The sequence below is a fragment of the Neofelis nebulosa genome, chromosome 17, assembly GCF_028018385.1.
Source record: "Neofelis nebulosa isolate mNeoNeb1 chromosome 17, mNeoNeb1.pri, whole genome shotgun sequence".
In the NCBI taxonomy this organism is placed as follows: domain Eukaryota; kingdom Metazoa; phylum Chordata; class Mammalia; order Carnivora; family Felidae; genus Neofelis; species Neofelis nebulosa.
Genome location: NC_080798.1, coordinates 29,363,681 through 29,379,640, shown reverse-complemented (window position 1 = coordinate 29,379,640; position 15,960 = coordinate 29,363,681). Strand labels below are relative to the sequence as shown.

At 51.6% G+C, this 15,960-nt stretch overlaps 1 protein-coding gene and 1 long non-coding RNA gene across 6 annotated transcripts in view; one reads left to right on the top strand and one right to left on the bottom strand.

The window, feature by feature from the left end:
* LOC131499102 (uncharacterized) overlaps window positions 1-956 on the bottom strand; it is a 22,545-nt gene extending 21,589 nt beyond the window's left edge. Inside the window, exon 1 of the long non-coding RNA XR_009255723.1 lies at window positions 535-956. This is a non-coding gene — a long non-coding RNA (uncharacterized LOC131499102). The remainder of the gene's footprint in view (window positions 1-534) is intronic.
* Window positions 391-15,960, top strand: SALL1 (spalt like transcription factor 1). Of its 5 annotated transcripts, none has more exons than XM_058706845.1 (4): window positions 391-409; window positions 1,424-1,516; window positions 10,531-13,968; window positions 15,113-15,960. In XM_058706845.1, the coding sequence occupies exons 2-4, from the start codon at window positions 1,441-1,443 to the stop codon at window positions 15,547-15,549; spliced, it is 3,951 nt and encodes a 1,316-aa protein (XP_058562828.1). In that variant the 5' UTR covers window positions 391-409; window positions 1,424-1,440; the 3' UTR covers window positions 15,550-15,960. The 5 variants fall into 5 exon arrangements, with proteins under 5 accessions (XP_058562828.1, XP_058562829.1, XP_058562830.1 ...); XM_058706846.1 differs by lacking the exon at window positions 391-409 and adding an exon at window positions 993-1,147; XM_058706847.1 differs by lacking the exon at window positions 391-409 and adding an exon at window positions 9,203-9,575 and having other exon boundaries at window positions 993-1,516.

The following is a 15,960-nucleotide window of genomic DNA, read 5'->3' as shown; positions in this document are numbered from 1 at the left end:
TCAGCACGGCCACCTGGTTGCCAGGAGCCTGGGGCGCGGCCCCCTCCCCAGGGCGGAGAGCCTAGGGGTCCTGGGGACAGGCTCTGCCCAAGGCCCGGCCGGCCTGGGCCGCGCCTCCCGAGGCCAGGGGCGGGTTGCAGCGTTCAGGGTAAGCGGCGGCCCCTCCCCTCCCCCCGGCTGGAGCTGAACTCGGATCCCAGGCCGGTCCCTGCTCTCCGCCCGCCCCGGGCTCGGCGGCGCCACCGCCGCCGCCGCCTCCCCGCGGAGTGACGCGCCCTGCAGCCAACCGGGGCAGCCGGGGGGGAGGTCCGGGAGGGGTCCTGGGCGGAGCCGGGCCGCCCCTTATCCCACGGGCTCGGGGCTGCTTCTCCCGAAAACTTCAGCCCTAATTGTCCTGGGAATGTCCGAGGTAGAGAAAGGGAGCGAGGGAGCAACGAGAGGCTGGAGGATCGGGGCCCTTTGAGAAGGAACGGGGTGGCGGGAGAGTTGCCCCTCCCCCCCTCCAAAAGCCCCAAACCCATCACGTTCCCAAACCTTTCCTCGGTCCTCTTCTCCGCGCCCCCGCGAGCCCGCGATCCAGGGGATGGAGAACTCGGGGCGCAGGAGCGCCGAGCCAGGCGGCGAGCGGGAGGGAGGCCGGGCCGCGGGCGGGAGGCGGACCGGCGTGGGGCTGGCTCTTCCCCACTCGCTTATTTTTTTTTTTTTATGGGGTGGGGGTGGGCTGTTTTCTGGTAGCTCTTAAAGAAACGAAGAAACACTCACGAAACGGGACTTCCTCCCCCCAAATCCCGCCACGGGACTCCCTCCCCCCGCGGTCCGGCGCGCCTTGCGCCGGAGTTGGGAAGTTCGCCGCGCGCCCGCAGCCTGGGTCTCCAGCCCCCGCCGCCCGGCCCCACCCCCCACCCAGGAGGCTTAATTCCGGGGAGGGCATGCTAATTCGGGTCGGCCCAGCCCGGGATGGGGGGGGACCCGGGGGGGGGGGCGCGGGCCCGGGCGCCGGGCGCGCAGAGGCGAGGAGGCAGGCCCGCGGCGGCCGGGCCGCGGAGTCCCGGGCGGTCGCGAAGAGGGTTAACCCAGTGTCGGGCGGCGCGGCGCGCAGAGCCAGCCCCGCGGCCGGCTTATTGGGCCAGCGCGCGGAGAGACAGGGGTCTGCAGCAAATCACGAACTAATTGATTAAGGCGAGCGGGTTTGAATAGCGCTGGCCCGGTGCCAATCGCCTTTCAAAGAGCCCCTCTATGATTAATCGCAATGCATTATTGATAATCATAATTATAGCAGGACACATGCGCGCTGCGCCCGGGGCCGGGGAGCCGGGGAGGGGGCGGGCGGGCCGGCGGGCGGGGGGAGCCGCCGCCGCCGCCGCCGCTCGATTTCCGTAATTTTGAGAAGATTTTTTTTTAGTAATTTTTTATTCTGCCCCAGCTGATGTTTGAGCCAGCATGTCGCGGAGGAAGCAAGCGAAGCCTCAACATTTCCAATCCGACCCCGAAGTGGCCTCGCTCCCCCGGCGAGATGGTGAGTGCTCCGGCCCGCGCCGCGGACACACACACGCACACACACGCACTCGCACTCACACTCACGCACACCCGGACCCACGCACACGCGGCTGGTTTCCGCGCCCACCGCCCCGCCGCCGCCACCGCCGCCGCCGCCGGGTCCCTGTTCGCCTTTCCCACTCAGCGTATTTCTTTCTTTCCTTCCTTCTTTCTTTCTTTCTTTCTTTTTTTTTTTTTTTTTTTTTAATTTCTTTTTAAATTTCCAATTTGCCTGCGCCGGGCTTCCCTCCCTGGCTCGGGGAGAGCAAACACTTCTCCCGGCAGGATCTTTCCGGAGTTGTTGGGTCTTCCCGGGTAGGGGGTGGGGGGTGGGGAGGAGCTCGGCCAGGCCGGCCCGGCTCCTCCGGCCCGGCTTTTCCGGGGAGCCGCGGCCGGGGCCCGGGGAGCCGGTTGGACGCGGGGCGGGCGGAGGTCGGCCGCGCGGGGCCCCTTGCGCTCCCCGCGCTGCGCCCGGGGCCCCCGGGCAGGCCTCCGCCGCGCCGGCCCTGCCGCCCCGCGGGAAGGAAGTTTACTTGGTGCTCCGGGCTGAACTCCCAGCGTGGGGGAGCCCCCTTGTGCCGCGCCCCCCCAAAGCGCTCACACTCCACCTGGGCCGGCGCGGCGGAATGGGGTGACTTTAGGGGCTCAGAGCTACCAGAAGACGGGGACCTGTGTCGGGGCGCCCGTGCCCGACCTGCTGGGGTCGCGGCAGGGGTGGAGGGTGCTCTTTGCTGCTGGTTCCTTCCGAGACACAGTGCAGGCGGACGGGGGACAGTGTTGGGGGCCGGCTACCCAAGTTTATCCCGGCGTCTTTTCTCCCAGTACATGCACCCCCTGCCCAGCCCCGAAAAAATCTCTAGATTGGGTGTGCTCCCGCAGAGGATGGTGGTACCCCGTGCTTCCAGGAATCGTAAGGGTCTTTTTCCAGGGCTGGGGTGGGGGGGGGGGGCTCTCCGGCCAGAGGAGAACACCCCCTCCCCCCCGAAACAGAGGCATTGGCTTTCTCGGGTGGAGGCGACCACTGCGGGGTCCCGAAGGGAATGAACAAGTCTAGAACAAAGTTTGTGTGAGAGCGCTGAGGCCGAGAGTAGGAGAGACCCCGGCAGGGGATTTAGGGTACGGAGGGAGGACACCTCGAGTCCCTCCTTGTCCCTGAGGGGGGTTCACTTTAGGGGCCTCCGATTTCCCAGGCCCAGCGCCGCAGGCGAAGGAGCGGCGCCCGGTTCGGTCCCCGGGCCGATGATGCTCGCCTCTCGGCCGCGGGAGGACGAGGGCAACCCCCGCGGGGGCTCCGCGGCTCCGGATGCCACTCGGAATGCTCAAGTCCCGGGCGGCTTTTTGGGGGATGGAGGAGGGAACTGGACCCGACAGGGCTCATAAGTGTGGCCTGGGATCGGCACCTCTGTCCACTAAACTCTGCGGCCGCCCGGGCCCCGCGGTTCCCGGGCTCCTTCCCCAGAGGCCTGCTTCTCAGTAGAGCTGGGGCTCGGGGACCCACGCAGAGCCGAGGCAAAGTCGCCGGGACTCCCACTCCCCGCACCCCGGCTGTCGGGAAAGGAGACTGCTGGCATAGGGATCCCTGTGAGAAATTGGGGAGAACTGAGACCCGTTAAGAAAATGGCTTTACAAATATTTGCACCCCCCAACCCCAGTACTTTCCCCAGCTTCAAGCCTTACCCGAGTCTCTGCGATTTTAGTCCGCTCAGCTGAGCCCCCGAACCCCGCTTTCCACCCGAGGCCAAACCGGGGATGCGAGGTAAAGCGGGGTGAAATTTACCCAAGGCCGCAGCAACAGCTCCGAATATTTTCCCCGGTTTTCTCAGCTGGTTTCTTCTTCTCGCCCCCACACCCACCTTTCCTAAAGTTTCTGGTGAGCCCTTCCGCCCCGGAATACTGTTCAAGTTCCCAATATTTGTAGGAAAAACCAAACGGGAGGAGAAGAAAGCGTTTTTTCGGGTTTGGTTTGGTTTTGTGTTTTGTTTTGTAAATTTGTACCGATTTCACACATTTTTAAAAAGGGAGCCAAAGACTCGGGGCTTCGGGCTTGGGGAAGAAATGATGTCTGGGTACATCTTTGCCTTTTCGCCTGTCGCCTTCTGAATCCAGAATTTTTAATAGTTAAGGCTTCTCATAAAGCGATGGCATAAAAGGAGTTCACTACCTCTTACCATTATTATTTATTAGACTTTTTTTTTTTTTTTTAGTTTCTTTGAGCTTTGAGGTAAGTTAATTAAGTAACTGAATCAAGTTTCCTTTTCTTTTTTTCCTCATTCTTTCTTCCTCCCTCCATCTCTTTCCTTTTTCTTCCTTTTTTTTTTTCTCCCCTAAAGCTGATTCATTGTCCTAAGAAGCAGTAAAGTGTTAGGGGCACTGTGTCCAGAGCCGCTCTCCTCTCTTTCTCACCTCTCTCCACCCCCCACCCCTTTTTTCTTCCGTGGTAATGGTTTTAGGTTATGACTGTTTTTACATGGTTGAACAATAAGTTTGGGGGAAGCTGCCTAGAGGGTAGATTTTGTAATAGGGTTACAGGATTTAGTATGTTGTAATGATATTAGTACACAACTAATCCTTCTCAGCGTCTGACTTACAGGAGGGCCTTGCACTCTCCCCATCTTTTTATTTGGGTGCAGTTGAGAGATAAACGGACTTCAGAGTAGATGACATCTCTGGGAGTTCCCTTTCAAAAGTCACCATCTTTCCCACAAGGAATTCAGCAGTGTCTGTTCACGTCCCCACACATAACACACACTTGAAAGAGTTGATGGGGTTGGAGTGTTGTCTTTGGTTTGTTTTGGTTTTTGGTTTTGTTTGGGGGTTTCTCTTGTCACATCTATACAGGTTCCTAAATTTTTAGAAGACAGTGCCTCACTCAGGCATGAGTGTGTGTGTGTGTGTGTGTGTGTGTGTGTGTGTGTGCGCGCGCATGTGTGTGCACGCGCATACAAAGAAAGCCATAGCCATGCTCAACAGCCACACGGATAACTCCATCAGAACAAGTTCAAGAAAACAAGATTACTTGGTCAGTCTTCCAATGTTCATGTTTTAATTCTACTTGGGTGCAGCTGTAATGCCACAGACACCCTACATTAAAGTTGGGAATTTTTCTATGTCTTATGAAACCAGCATTATGGCACATATTAACTTGTCTTTTAAATAATATTCAGTGAGCCTGGAATCATTTGTAGAAAGATGACTGCCACTGGAAAAATTATGTACTGAGATAAATCATTCTTGAGGAAGGGGACTATTCGAATCTAATGATTTCTATGTGGGTTCTTTACTAAGCTCTGGGTTTCAGAGGGGTGTGTGTGTGTGTGTGTGTGTGTGTTTTGGGGTTTTCTTCCTTGGGTAGTGGTTCTGAGATTCAAGTAACTGCAGGGATGGCCCCATTCAGACTCCATTCATTTATTAAAGTATTGTGGCGCTCAGTTTTTCAAGGAGAAGATAATATTGGAAGAAAGATAAAAACCTCACGAACTGGAGATAAAACACTGAGTCATATAAAGTATCATAAACATTCCTCTTATTTATATTAATAATGAAATTCTATTATTTACCAAAGTAATTTACTCATTGTGAGCAGCTTAATGGCAACACATTGATTTCTGGGCCCAAAAGGTTACAGAGAACTATAATTAATTGCTTTTTTTTGAAAAACGGACACCTGCAAGATAAGGCAGTTGGAAAGAATTCATGGGTAATCAGGCCTATTTTAAGTTTGTGGCATAATGGAAGATTCTGGGTGAGAAAATGCAGTTTTGGGGGATTTGCTTCGGGCCACAGATACTTTCTAAAAATGGCAAAACCACACACAACAAGCAAAGTGTAGTGGGGCACGAGAGACTGGATGCAAAAGTAAATCTGTGATAGTGAACAGCTCATGGTTTCTTGTACATCAAGTTTCTCCTATGGTTTGTAGGTGCAAGTGCCAGTTTGTAGGTTATTCTTTGGGGACTTTATTTCACTTCTGCGTTTGCAGGTAGCAGTTCATCTCCACCAAGAGCCCTTTAGAAGGCAGAAACCCACATTTCTCATGTGGGGATCTCAGTGCGAGTGCGAGAGATCCCGCCCCGACTCGCAGTTTGCTAAGTTTGTTGAAATGGTTAAAAGCCAAGCTCATAACCGGAACAAAGTCCTCGTGCGGTCTTAATTCGGTTTTTCTGAGACCTGTCCTGGTACAGCTAGCCACGTCGTCCAAAATATTCTTCGATTACCAAAGCTGCAGTAATTTAGCAGTTTAGCAAAGATGGTAAATTATCCTAAGCCCCAGCACCCCTCCCCCCAGCAGAAAAAAGTGTGTGTGCCAGGCTTTACAAAAGCTAATGTGTCGAGCTGTTTTAACCTTTGCTAGCCTCCTCCCATGCAGAGGTGACAAGGTCCAGATCATAATATGTCCTTCAGTATCTTCCCAGTGACCCCCAAATTCAGTCTTCCTAGTCACTTAGCAGGAAGTTAGTAGTTTATTTTAGTTTCACCTTATCAGCTTGGTGTCTTTTCCTAACCTTATTCCCCTGTCACCCTCAGATGCCAGACCCCCAAAGGGGAAGATTGACAGGTAGTTCCCATAGCTCAGTTTTACCCTCAAACAACAGGGATTTAGTTTCTTGTGCCTTTGCCAATGTTTATGTAGTCAAAGTTGAGATCTCGCCTTAAGGAGTCTCTCTTTTTACGCGTCACTGGAATAGGAAAGCCACAAAGAAGTTTTTGAACAAAAACCCTTGCAACTGGAACCCCATCTAGCGTTCAGTTTGATTCATCCGAGGGGAAGACATTTTCCCCCAACACAGATTGTGTACGTTAGGTGGGCTTGTATCACTGTTTAAAAAGGCGTGTCTGGACCGTGTTGTTATTTTTTCCAGAGCCTTCGCTTGTAGTCTTCCACTCAAGAATCCACTAATCCCGGCCAGAACACGGAGGGAGTTGAAGCGGGCCAGTAAATGTGTCATTTGGTTGCATATCACATAGAGGAAACTTCAGACATTACGGAGAATATACAGAGCATATGTGGCAGTGTTTAAAATTTCTTTGGCATCTTGAGCTGGACATTCAGGTGGAGGCTTTTCCCGGATCGGTGCAGAACAATAATGATGATAATAAAAAGGTGAAAGACCAATCAGTCAGAAACGGTGCTGATGGCCTCTCCAAATGGGTCTCCGGGAAAGCACAGCCTGTTAAAATTATAGGCTCCACAATCCCAATCACAAGGGGTTCCATTAAAAACGTTAATGTGATCTTAAGGTCGTGGAAAGTAAAGGGAAGGATCTTTCTGAAGAGCTCCAAAAAAGAAAACTAAATGTGGTAGAATAGGGTTGTTTTGTTTTGTTTTGGTTTTTTCCTGGCTTGGCTAAACCTTGCCGTGTGGGGCATAGTTTTATTTTTGTTTTCACAGTAGACAGATACACTGGAACACTTCCATTTTCTGCCTCCTGTTCTGCAATGTTTGGTTGAGATGATGAAAAACTGACAAATTTGAATTGGGGGTCAAGTACCTAAATAGTACGAGAACTGAAACATCCGGGGTTTTAGCATAAACTGAATGCAGCTACAAGTTCACCCCCTTATCCTCTAAAAAAAAAAAAAATCCCAGAAAAATGCCAGAGATCTTTGTGTGTGTGCATACTCAGAAAACTACTCCTTCTTAAATTCTTCCTTTGTGACTGGGATCATAAAATTAATTTGGATGCAAAACCCATAGAGAAGGAACTGGAATGTTATTTTCACCATAGCACAGGGAACAAGGCAACTGTATTTACTATAATGGGATCACCAGTTGCAATCCTGTGTAACAGATTATTGAGAAACAAGATAGCAGCCAGTCAGAAAAATGAATTGGAACACGTTTGTGTGTGTGTGTGTGTGTGTGTGTGTGTGTGTGTGTGTGTGTGTCTCTTACAACTTAAAATACTCCCTTTGGTAGTTAAAGATTCAAACTAGTCCTCATGTTTTGTCTTTGTTGCTGTTGAGCGTCTTTGTTGGAGTTCAGTTCAGAATGTAGATACATTTAAAGTTAAGAGCTATTAACTCTTAGTACAGCGACACCTGCTTTTGAAATAAATCAAAATAGATACCCAGAATTTTTTTTTTTTTTTGGTGTTCATAAACATCCGGAAATTAAATTAGTTGACTCGGCAGTGGAATCACATGTCAGCTTATTAAAATGTTGTGAAAATCCAAGCTGAAACATAGGCAGCTTTTTAACACCGTCTTTCTTCGAAGCAAGCAGGCATATTTTTAAGCACCTCTATTTTCCGTCCGGTTAGCACGGCCCGAAATACAAAAATGTTCAGGTTGGAAAAACTTGAAAATTCTCAAGTGAGTCTTGAAGCAGCCCAAATGTAGAATTCAAGCCCAGGAAAGTAATAATCAGCAAAATCCTGTAAAGTAAGCTTCTTTTCATTTTGTCTATATATTATGAGAATATCAGATGTTTGCGAGTTATAAAGAATTAAAATGCCCTTTAATCGTGAACACAGATGTGCTAAATATTTGAAGGCAACTACATTGTAATGTGTACAATTGATGAAGTCAGTTTTCTGATTTCCCTTGCTAGTTATTTAGTCCTGAATCTGTCATTATTTGTCTAAGCCCAGCTGACCAAGCAAAACTGTGTTTTAAAGTGGCTTTATGTTTTGATAAATGTGAGCTGGTTGAAAAGTATTTTCCACTGAATGCAGAGCTTAATAGAACATGCTGACATAATAGTTTTAATGCATTTTGTTGAAAATGTGTGAACAAACAGAATAGCTTTTGTTCCTTCATAATTGGCTGTAAAAGTAGATGGAAACATAACCATTACATATGGAAATGTGCAAAGAGAAAGAAATAACATTTCTGTTGAATATATTAGGAATTGCATTTCCTAGTTTAAAATAAGCATCTGAAATGGATGCATCATTTAAAATTGGTTGTCAAAATAAGAAGCTTTAAACAGAATTTTTGTCACATTATTTTTGTCCCAAGTTAAGCGACGTAACTGCAGCGAATTTCCTTTAATATTTTGTTTACATTATTTTAAGGCAGGGAGAGAGACAGAAAGTGCTTAAAACAGCACCTTGAATGTGCACAGGAACCCGGTGCCAATTAAGATGATTAAACATTAAATTAAAACTGAATCATTATTGGTATTTTCTGCCACAGCCAAGATTTGTTTGGTATTGTTACTGCATTTTGCTGCATACCCTTGTGGAGATTAAAAGATGGGTGTTATTAGAAAAGCTAGCTTGTTGAGTATAACTTAGCTACTCAGATAACACTCACAGTGAATAAAGTGTGCCTACATTTGGCATACTTCACCCGGGTTCCTCATCAACTCGGGCACCACGCAAGGCCAGTAGAGTTAAAGGAATTTCCAGAAGTTAGTATTTAGGTATTAATTGTATTTTCCGGAATGCCACACTACTGAAGTTTTTTAGGATGTTTACTACAAAGAGGCAAATGGCTGACCCTTAGGAGCTGCCTCTTACGTTTACCGAAGAAGCAACATTTTGAGTTGGTATTTATTCATATTTGCAGTTAGTTTTTTTCTTTCCCCCCCGCCCCCTGCAAGTTTTCTTGGGAGATTCAATTTGGAAGTCATGGAAACTAACTATTATCTGATTCAGTTCTGCAGAAAAGCATGCAGGGAGGTAATCCTTGAATTAAACAGTTTTTTTTTTTTTTTTCACAGCCTTCGGAGATGACCACACACCATTTGTACAACAGAAGTTGGTGTTCCCCATGCTGGGCAAACAATAAGGCTCCATCCTGTCTTTGAATAGGATGTTAGCTTGCAGTTGGAGATTTTTATGTTTAATTTACAAATGGATCTTAGTGAGAAGAAATCTGAGCAACCAGTGGAAACAAACATGAAATAAAGGGATTTTTATAATGAAAGGTTCAGGACAATCTGTTAAACAATTGATAACACCGAATAGCCAACTGTTTTTAAAGGCATTCAGACAAGGAGAATGGCACAGAATTTGCAAACTCGAAACCAAGAATTATTTCTTCCCTTCCCCTTAACTGCACATCCTTCTATAAGTTGACGTTGAATCAGAAATGTAAATCTTGTGCCAGTTTTTTATAGATACAGAGAGCACTCTTGATGAAATATTTAGAGGCGTAACGTTGCCATTTGGAGCACAATGGCATATATAAGTTGAACAGTGGAATGGTAGCCAGGGTTGCATTCTTTAATTTTAAAAATAAACATGCCACGGGGTGATATATAGGTGCCAGGCAGGCCTTGTAACGGATTATGATCACTGTGTTTCTCTTCGTTGTGTCTGTGTGTGTGTGTGTGTGTGTGTGTGCGCGTGCGCGCGTGCGTGTGTGTGCGCGTGCGTGCGTGCGCGCTGCTTTCTTGTTTGTATTCAACTGAGTCTTGAGCAGCCTGGAGGATTTGTTACTGGTGTGGCTAAAGCGTGTTTGTCACGGGTAGGCCTCAGCTCAGGTTCTAGGTAGGGGCTGGAGGTGATTTTTAAGTTGTCAGTCTCCAGCTTGGTGATACGCATTTCGCTCCCCTCCCTTGTCAACAACTGATTGGAATCTGAATGACTACAAATTAGTTTAGTGACAGAACAAACTGTCACAGATATCTCTGAATCAGTTGAAAATGAATAAGGTTGACAGAAACTCAAGAGCCTAATAAGTCCTCAGAATGGTTGCTGGACCCTCTCTGGATGAGTAGACAATAAGGTGTATAAAATATTGGAAATCAATAGTGGCCTATGGAATTGCATTATGCACTGATGTCTTCAGTTCGTAGTATTTTATATTTTGATGGATTATCTGAAGACCGTGGCTCTCTGAGATGCCGGATTGATAGGGATTCCTCCACACCCCTAAGATTTAATTATGAACGTTCTTGGGTAATATCGACTGCTTTTCCAGGGGCACGCGTGTTGAGTTTTGACGACCGAAAACAATGGACCAGCCTCCCTCTTGTTGCGAAGGCGCGGGTGACCCTGTGTGGCCCGGCCCCCTTTCTAACCCTGCCCCTTTTGATGTTTGCAGGAGACGCAGAGAAAGGTCAACCAAATCGCACCACCAAGAGCAAGGACGCCCACGTGTGTGGCCGGTGCTGTGCCGAGTTCTTTGAGTTATCGGATCTTCTCCTCCACAAGAAGAACTGCACTAAAAATCAATTAGTTCTCATCGTCAATGAGAGCCCGGCCACCCCGCCCGACACCTTCACTCCCAGTCCCCCTCCCGATAACCCCGACGAACAAATGAACGACACCGTGAGCAAAACGGATCAGGCCGACGGCGGCGACCTTCCGGAACACGGCGGACGCGACGGGGAAGAGTCCATGGAGGTGGAGGCCCCGGTGGCGGCTAACAGAGGTGGCGGTGGCGCCCTGGGGGGGGGCGGGAGCGGGGTCACCCCAGGCTGCAGCGGCGGCCCCTCCACAGGTACCTCAGCGATCACAACCTCTCTACCTCAACTCGGGGACCTGACGACGCTGGGCAACTTCTCCGTGATCAACAGCAACGTCATCATCGAGAACCTGCAGAGCACCAAGGTGGCGGTGGCCCAGTTCTCGCAGGAGGCGAGGTGCGGCGGGGCCTCCGGAGGCAAGCCGGCCGTCCCGGCCCTCATGGAGCAGCTCCTCGCCCTGCAGCAACAGCAGATCCACCAGCTGCAGCTGATCGAGCAGATCCGTCACCAAATATTGCTGTTGGCTTCTCAGAACGCAGACTTGCCAACATCTTCGAGTCCTTCTCAAGGTACTTTACGAACATCCGCCAACCCCTTGTCCACACTAAGCTCCCATTTATCTCAGCAGCTGGCGGCGGCGGCTGGATTGGCACAGAGCCTCGCCAGCCAGTCTGCCAACATCAGCGGTGTGAAACAGCTGCCCCCCCTCCAGCTACCTCAGAGCACTTCTGGCCACACCCTCCCACCCCACAGCGGCGCTTCCCCCAGCATTAACATCTTGGCGGCAGCGGTGACCACCCCGTCCTCGGAAAAAGCGGCTTCGAGCGCCGGCGCCTCCCACGCCAGCCACCCCGCGGCCTCGGCATCGTCGTCACCAGCTTTTGCAATAAGCAGTTTGTTAACTCCTGCGTCCAGTGCACTTCTACCTCAGCCGGCCCCCGCTAACTCGGTTTTCCCCAGCCCTTTGCCCAACATCGGAACGACTGCGGAGGACTTAAACTCCTTGTCCGCCTTGGCCCAGCAAAGAAAAAGCAAGCCACCAAATGTCGCCGCCTTCGAAGCGAAAAGCGCTTCGGATGAGGCGTTCTTCAAACACAAGTGCAGGTTCTGCGCGAAGGTCTTTGGGAGCGACAGTGCCTTGCAGATCCACCTGCGCTCCCACACCGGCGAGAGGCCGTTCAAGTGCAACATCTGTGGGAACAGGTTCTCCACCAAGGGGAACCTCAAAGTCCACTTTCAGCGCCACAAAGAGAAGTACCCTCATATCCAGATGAACCCCTATCCCGTGCCTGAGCATCTGGACAATATCCCCACGAGCACCGGCATCCCGTACGGCATGTCCATTCCTCCGGAGAAGCCGGTCACCAGCTGGCTAGACACCAAACCGGTCCTGCCCACTCTGACCACTTCGGTCGGCCTGCCGTTGCCCCCGACCCTCCCGAGCCTCACACCCTTCATCAAGACCGAAGAGCCAGCCCCGATCCCCATCAGCCATTCTGCCAGCAGCCCCCCGGGCTCAGTCAAAAGTGACTCCGGGGCCCCCGAGGCGGCCACGCGAAACCCGGGTGGGCTCGCAGAGGAGGCCGAAGGGCCCCCCGCGCTACCCTCCGGTGGCAAAAGTGAGGACGGCACCATGGCCCCTGGCTCCGCCCCGGCAGCCAGCGGCAGCTCTCTGAGCTCCCCGGCGGTGGCGACGGCCGACGGTGGCCCCGGGAGGGCCACCGCTTTCACCAACCCCTTGTTGCCGCTCATGTCTGAGCAGTTCAAGGCCAAGTTTCCTTTTGGGGGGCTCCTGGACTCGGCCCAGGCATCAGAGACCTCCAAGCTTCAGCAGTTGGTAGAGAACATTGACAAGAAGGCCACTGACCCCAACGAGTGTATCATCTGCCACCGGGTCCTCAGCTGTCAGAGCGCCCTAAAGATGCATTACCGGACGCACACCGGGGAGAGGCCCTTTAAGTGTAAGATCTGCGGCCGGGCTTTCACCACGAAGGGGAACCTCAAAACCCACTATAGCGTCCACCGTGCTATGCCCCCGCTCCGAGTCCAGCATTCCTGCCCCATCTGCCAGAAGAAGTTCACGAACGCCGTGGTCCTGCAGCAGCACATCCGAATGCACATGGGAGGTCAGATCCCCAACACCCCAGTCCCCGACAGCTACCCCGAGTCCATGGAGTCCGACACGGGCTCCTTTGACGAGAAGAATTTCGACGACCTGGACACCTTCTCCGACGAAAACATGGAGGACTGTCCTGAGGGCAGCATCCCCGATACGCCCAAGTCCGCGGACGCGTCCCAGGACAGCTTATCTTCTTCGCCTTTGCCCCTAGAGATGTCAAGCATCGCTGCTTTGGAAAATCAGATGAAGATGATCAGCGCCGGCCTGGCGGAGCAGCTGCAGGCCAGCCTGAAGTCCGTGGAGAACGGCTCCGTCGAGGGGGACGTCCTGACCAACGATTCGTCCTCGGTGGGCGGCGATATGGAGAGCCAGAGTGCGGGCAGCCCGGCCATCTCAGAGTCTACCTCTTCTATGCAGGCTCTGTCCCCGTCCAACAGCACCCAGGAGCTCCGCAAGTCCCCCGGCGCGGAGGAGAAGCCCCAGAGGCCAGTCCCGGGCGAGTTCGCCAACGGCCCGTCCCCCACCCCGGTGAACGGTGGGGCTCTGGATTTGACGTCCAGCCACGCAGAGAAGATCATCAAGGAAGATTCTTTGGGGATCCTCTTCCCTTTCAGAGACCGGGGTAAATTTAAAAATACTGCTTGCGACATTTGTGGCAAAACCTTTGCTTGTCAGAGTGCCTTGGACATTCACTACAGAAGTCATACCAAAGAGAGACCATTTATTTGCACGGTTTGCAATCGCGGCTTTTCCACAAAGGGTAATTTGAAGCAGCACATGTTGACACATCAGATGCGGGACCTACCATCACAGCTCTTTGAGCCCAGCCCCAACCTCGGCCCCAATCAGAACTCGGCGGCGATCCCCGCCAGCTCGTTGTCGTCTCTCATCAAGACAGAGGTCAACGGCTTCGTGCACGTCACGCCTCAGGACAGCAAGGACACCTCCACCGGTCACGTCCCCTCTGGGCCTCTGTCCTCCTCTGCCACGTCCCCAGTTCTGCTCCCGGCTCTGCCCAGGAGAACCCCCAAACAGCATTACTGTAACACGTGTGGCAAGACCTTCTCCTCGTCGAGTGCCCTGCAGATTCACGAGCGAACTCACACTGGAGAGAAACCCTTTGCTTGCACTATTTGTGGGAGAGCTTTCACGACAAAAGGCAATCTGAAGGTACCTCACTCTGTCTGTCCCTCACACCCCCCCCCCCGCCCCCACCCAGCCAGCCAGCCAGCAGCCCCGATAACCACGCAGGCAGAGGGCGTTCTCGCCGGGGCACCTGCCGCACGTGGCCCACCGCGGCCAGGCGCCCGCGCGGGTCAGGGGCGGGCCGCAGCCTGCTGGACGTGAGAGCACATTGAATAATTTGGTGCCCCAGCGAAGCAGCTGCCCATCTCTTGCTGTCTCGCTAAGTGCACCAAATGAATTGCCTCACCTACCAAGTGCGACAGCCCGGCGTTGCCATGGGGTATTGATTAAAGACCTCCACGTGGCCTGCGAGCAGCCCGTATCACTTAATAATTACAGTCCTCCTCGGCGGATGCATCTGTTTTTCACAAGTATGCAGCCCAGCGTGGCTTGCTCTCCTAAAAACCATCACGTCACTGCTCGGCTAAATGGGTATTATGATAATTGATTATACATTTCCTCCCGATATGTGTTGGAAATAAAGCAAATATGCTTAGGTTCTAGAGCAACAGTTGAGTGCTCTCACTGTGTACATCTTTTGTTGACAGAGTATCTCTCTAGAGATCGCTGCCAGTAATGTGAGATGAATAATTACTTTCTGGCTCTTTCTCGCCGCGCGCGGGCCCTCCGATGGGCAATCTGCGAGGGGTACTTTCTTCCCATCTGCAGAGGACGTTTATAGGGTAAAGGGTGTCAGATACAATACTTACCATTGCAATGAGAGTGGACATAACAATTCTAACCCTGAAAGGAGCTATCTGCGACAGACTGGCCTGCTGGAGGCCATTATAAACTAAATACGGGTAATAAAAAAAGAGTAAGTAAGGCCGGCATCTTTGCCCAGGAAGAGGGAAGGCGGCCCAGGCCTGGGGAGAAGCGAGCGCGTTACTAGGAGGCGGCCGGAGTGGACAGCTCCCGTTACCTTCTCCACTATCTGGCACTTAATAAGAATAGACATGTAGGCCACTTGCTTTGTCGGGTGTTGGGATATGAGCGGAGACAGATTCGACTATTAAGCTTCTCCCTTCCTCTCTCTCTCTCTCTCTCTCTCTCTCTCTCTCTCTCTCCCCCCCCCCCTTTTTTTTTTCTTTGCCCCCTTCCCACCCCCGCCCCTTTGCCCTCCTCTCAGGTACACATGGGCACTCACATGTGGAATAGCACGCCTGCACGACGGGGTCGGCGGCTCTCTGTGGATGGCCCCATGACATTTCTAGGAGGCAATCCTGTCAAGTTCCCAGAAATGTTCCAGAAGGATTTGGCGGCAAGGTCAGGAAGCGGGGATCCTTCCAGCTTCTGGAATCAGTATGCAGCGGCACTCTCCAACGGGCTGGCGATGAAGGCCAATGAGATCTCCGTCATTCAGAATGGCGGCATCCCTCCAATTCCTGGAAGCCTCGGCAGCGGGAGCAGCTCACCTATTAGTGGGCTGACGGGAAATCTGGAGAAGCTCCAGAACTCAGAGCCCAGCGCTCCGCTGGCCGGCCTGGAGAAGATGGCCAGCAGTGAGAACGGAACCAACTTCCGTTTCACCCGCTTCGTGGAGGACAGCAAAGAGATTGTCACAAGTTAAAGCAACCCTGGCTGGAGAAATAACAACCCCCTTCCAGAAGGAGACCCACTGTTGCCTCCTCCCCCCCCCCCACCCCTTCCCTCCTGGTTCCCCCAGATCTATGAACTACAACATGATGAAGACATTCTTTTGTACTTTGTTCAACTTCTAGAGTTATAAGAAAGCTTATTTATTAGTGATATAACCTTGCTTTGCAAACAGAATGCAAGCGTTAACTTTGGTCTTCTGTATTTTGGACTAAATACTAATTGACTAGAGCGCTGTAACATTTATGGCAATCACAAGTTGCCCTGCTAGGCGGTCTTAATCTGGCATTAACTTATTTTCTATATCCGGTTTAATATGAATCTGGTGTTAATGCAATGCCTCAGTGATGCATTAGATCTCTAATAAAGTCTGTATATAAATGTA

Coding starts and splice junctions, on each gene's coding strand:
- SALL1 (XM_058706844.1), top strand. CDS start 2,362: ATGCACCCCCTGCCCAGCCCCGAAAAAATCTCTAGATTGGGTGTGCTC. Junction 2,447..10,530: donor ACCCCGTGCTTCCAGGAATC/GTAAGGGTCTTT, acceptor TGATGTTTGCAG/GAGACGCAGAGAAAGGTCAA. Junction 13,969..15,112: donor AAAAGGCAATCTGAAGGTAC/CTCACTCTGTCT, acceptor CCTCTCAGGTAC/ACATGGGCACTCACATGTGG.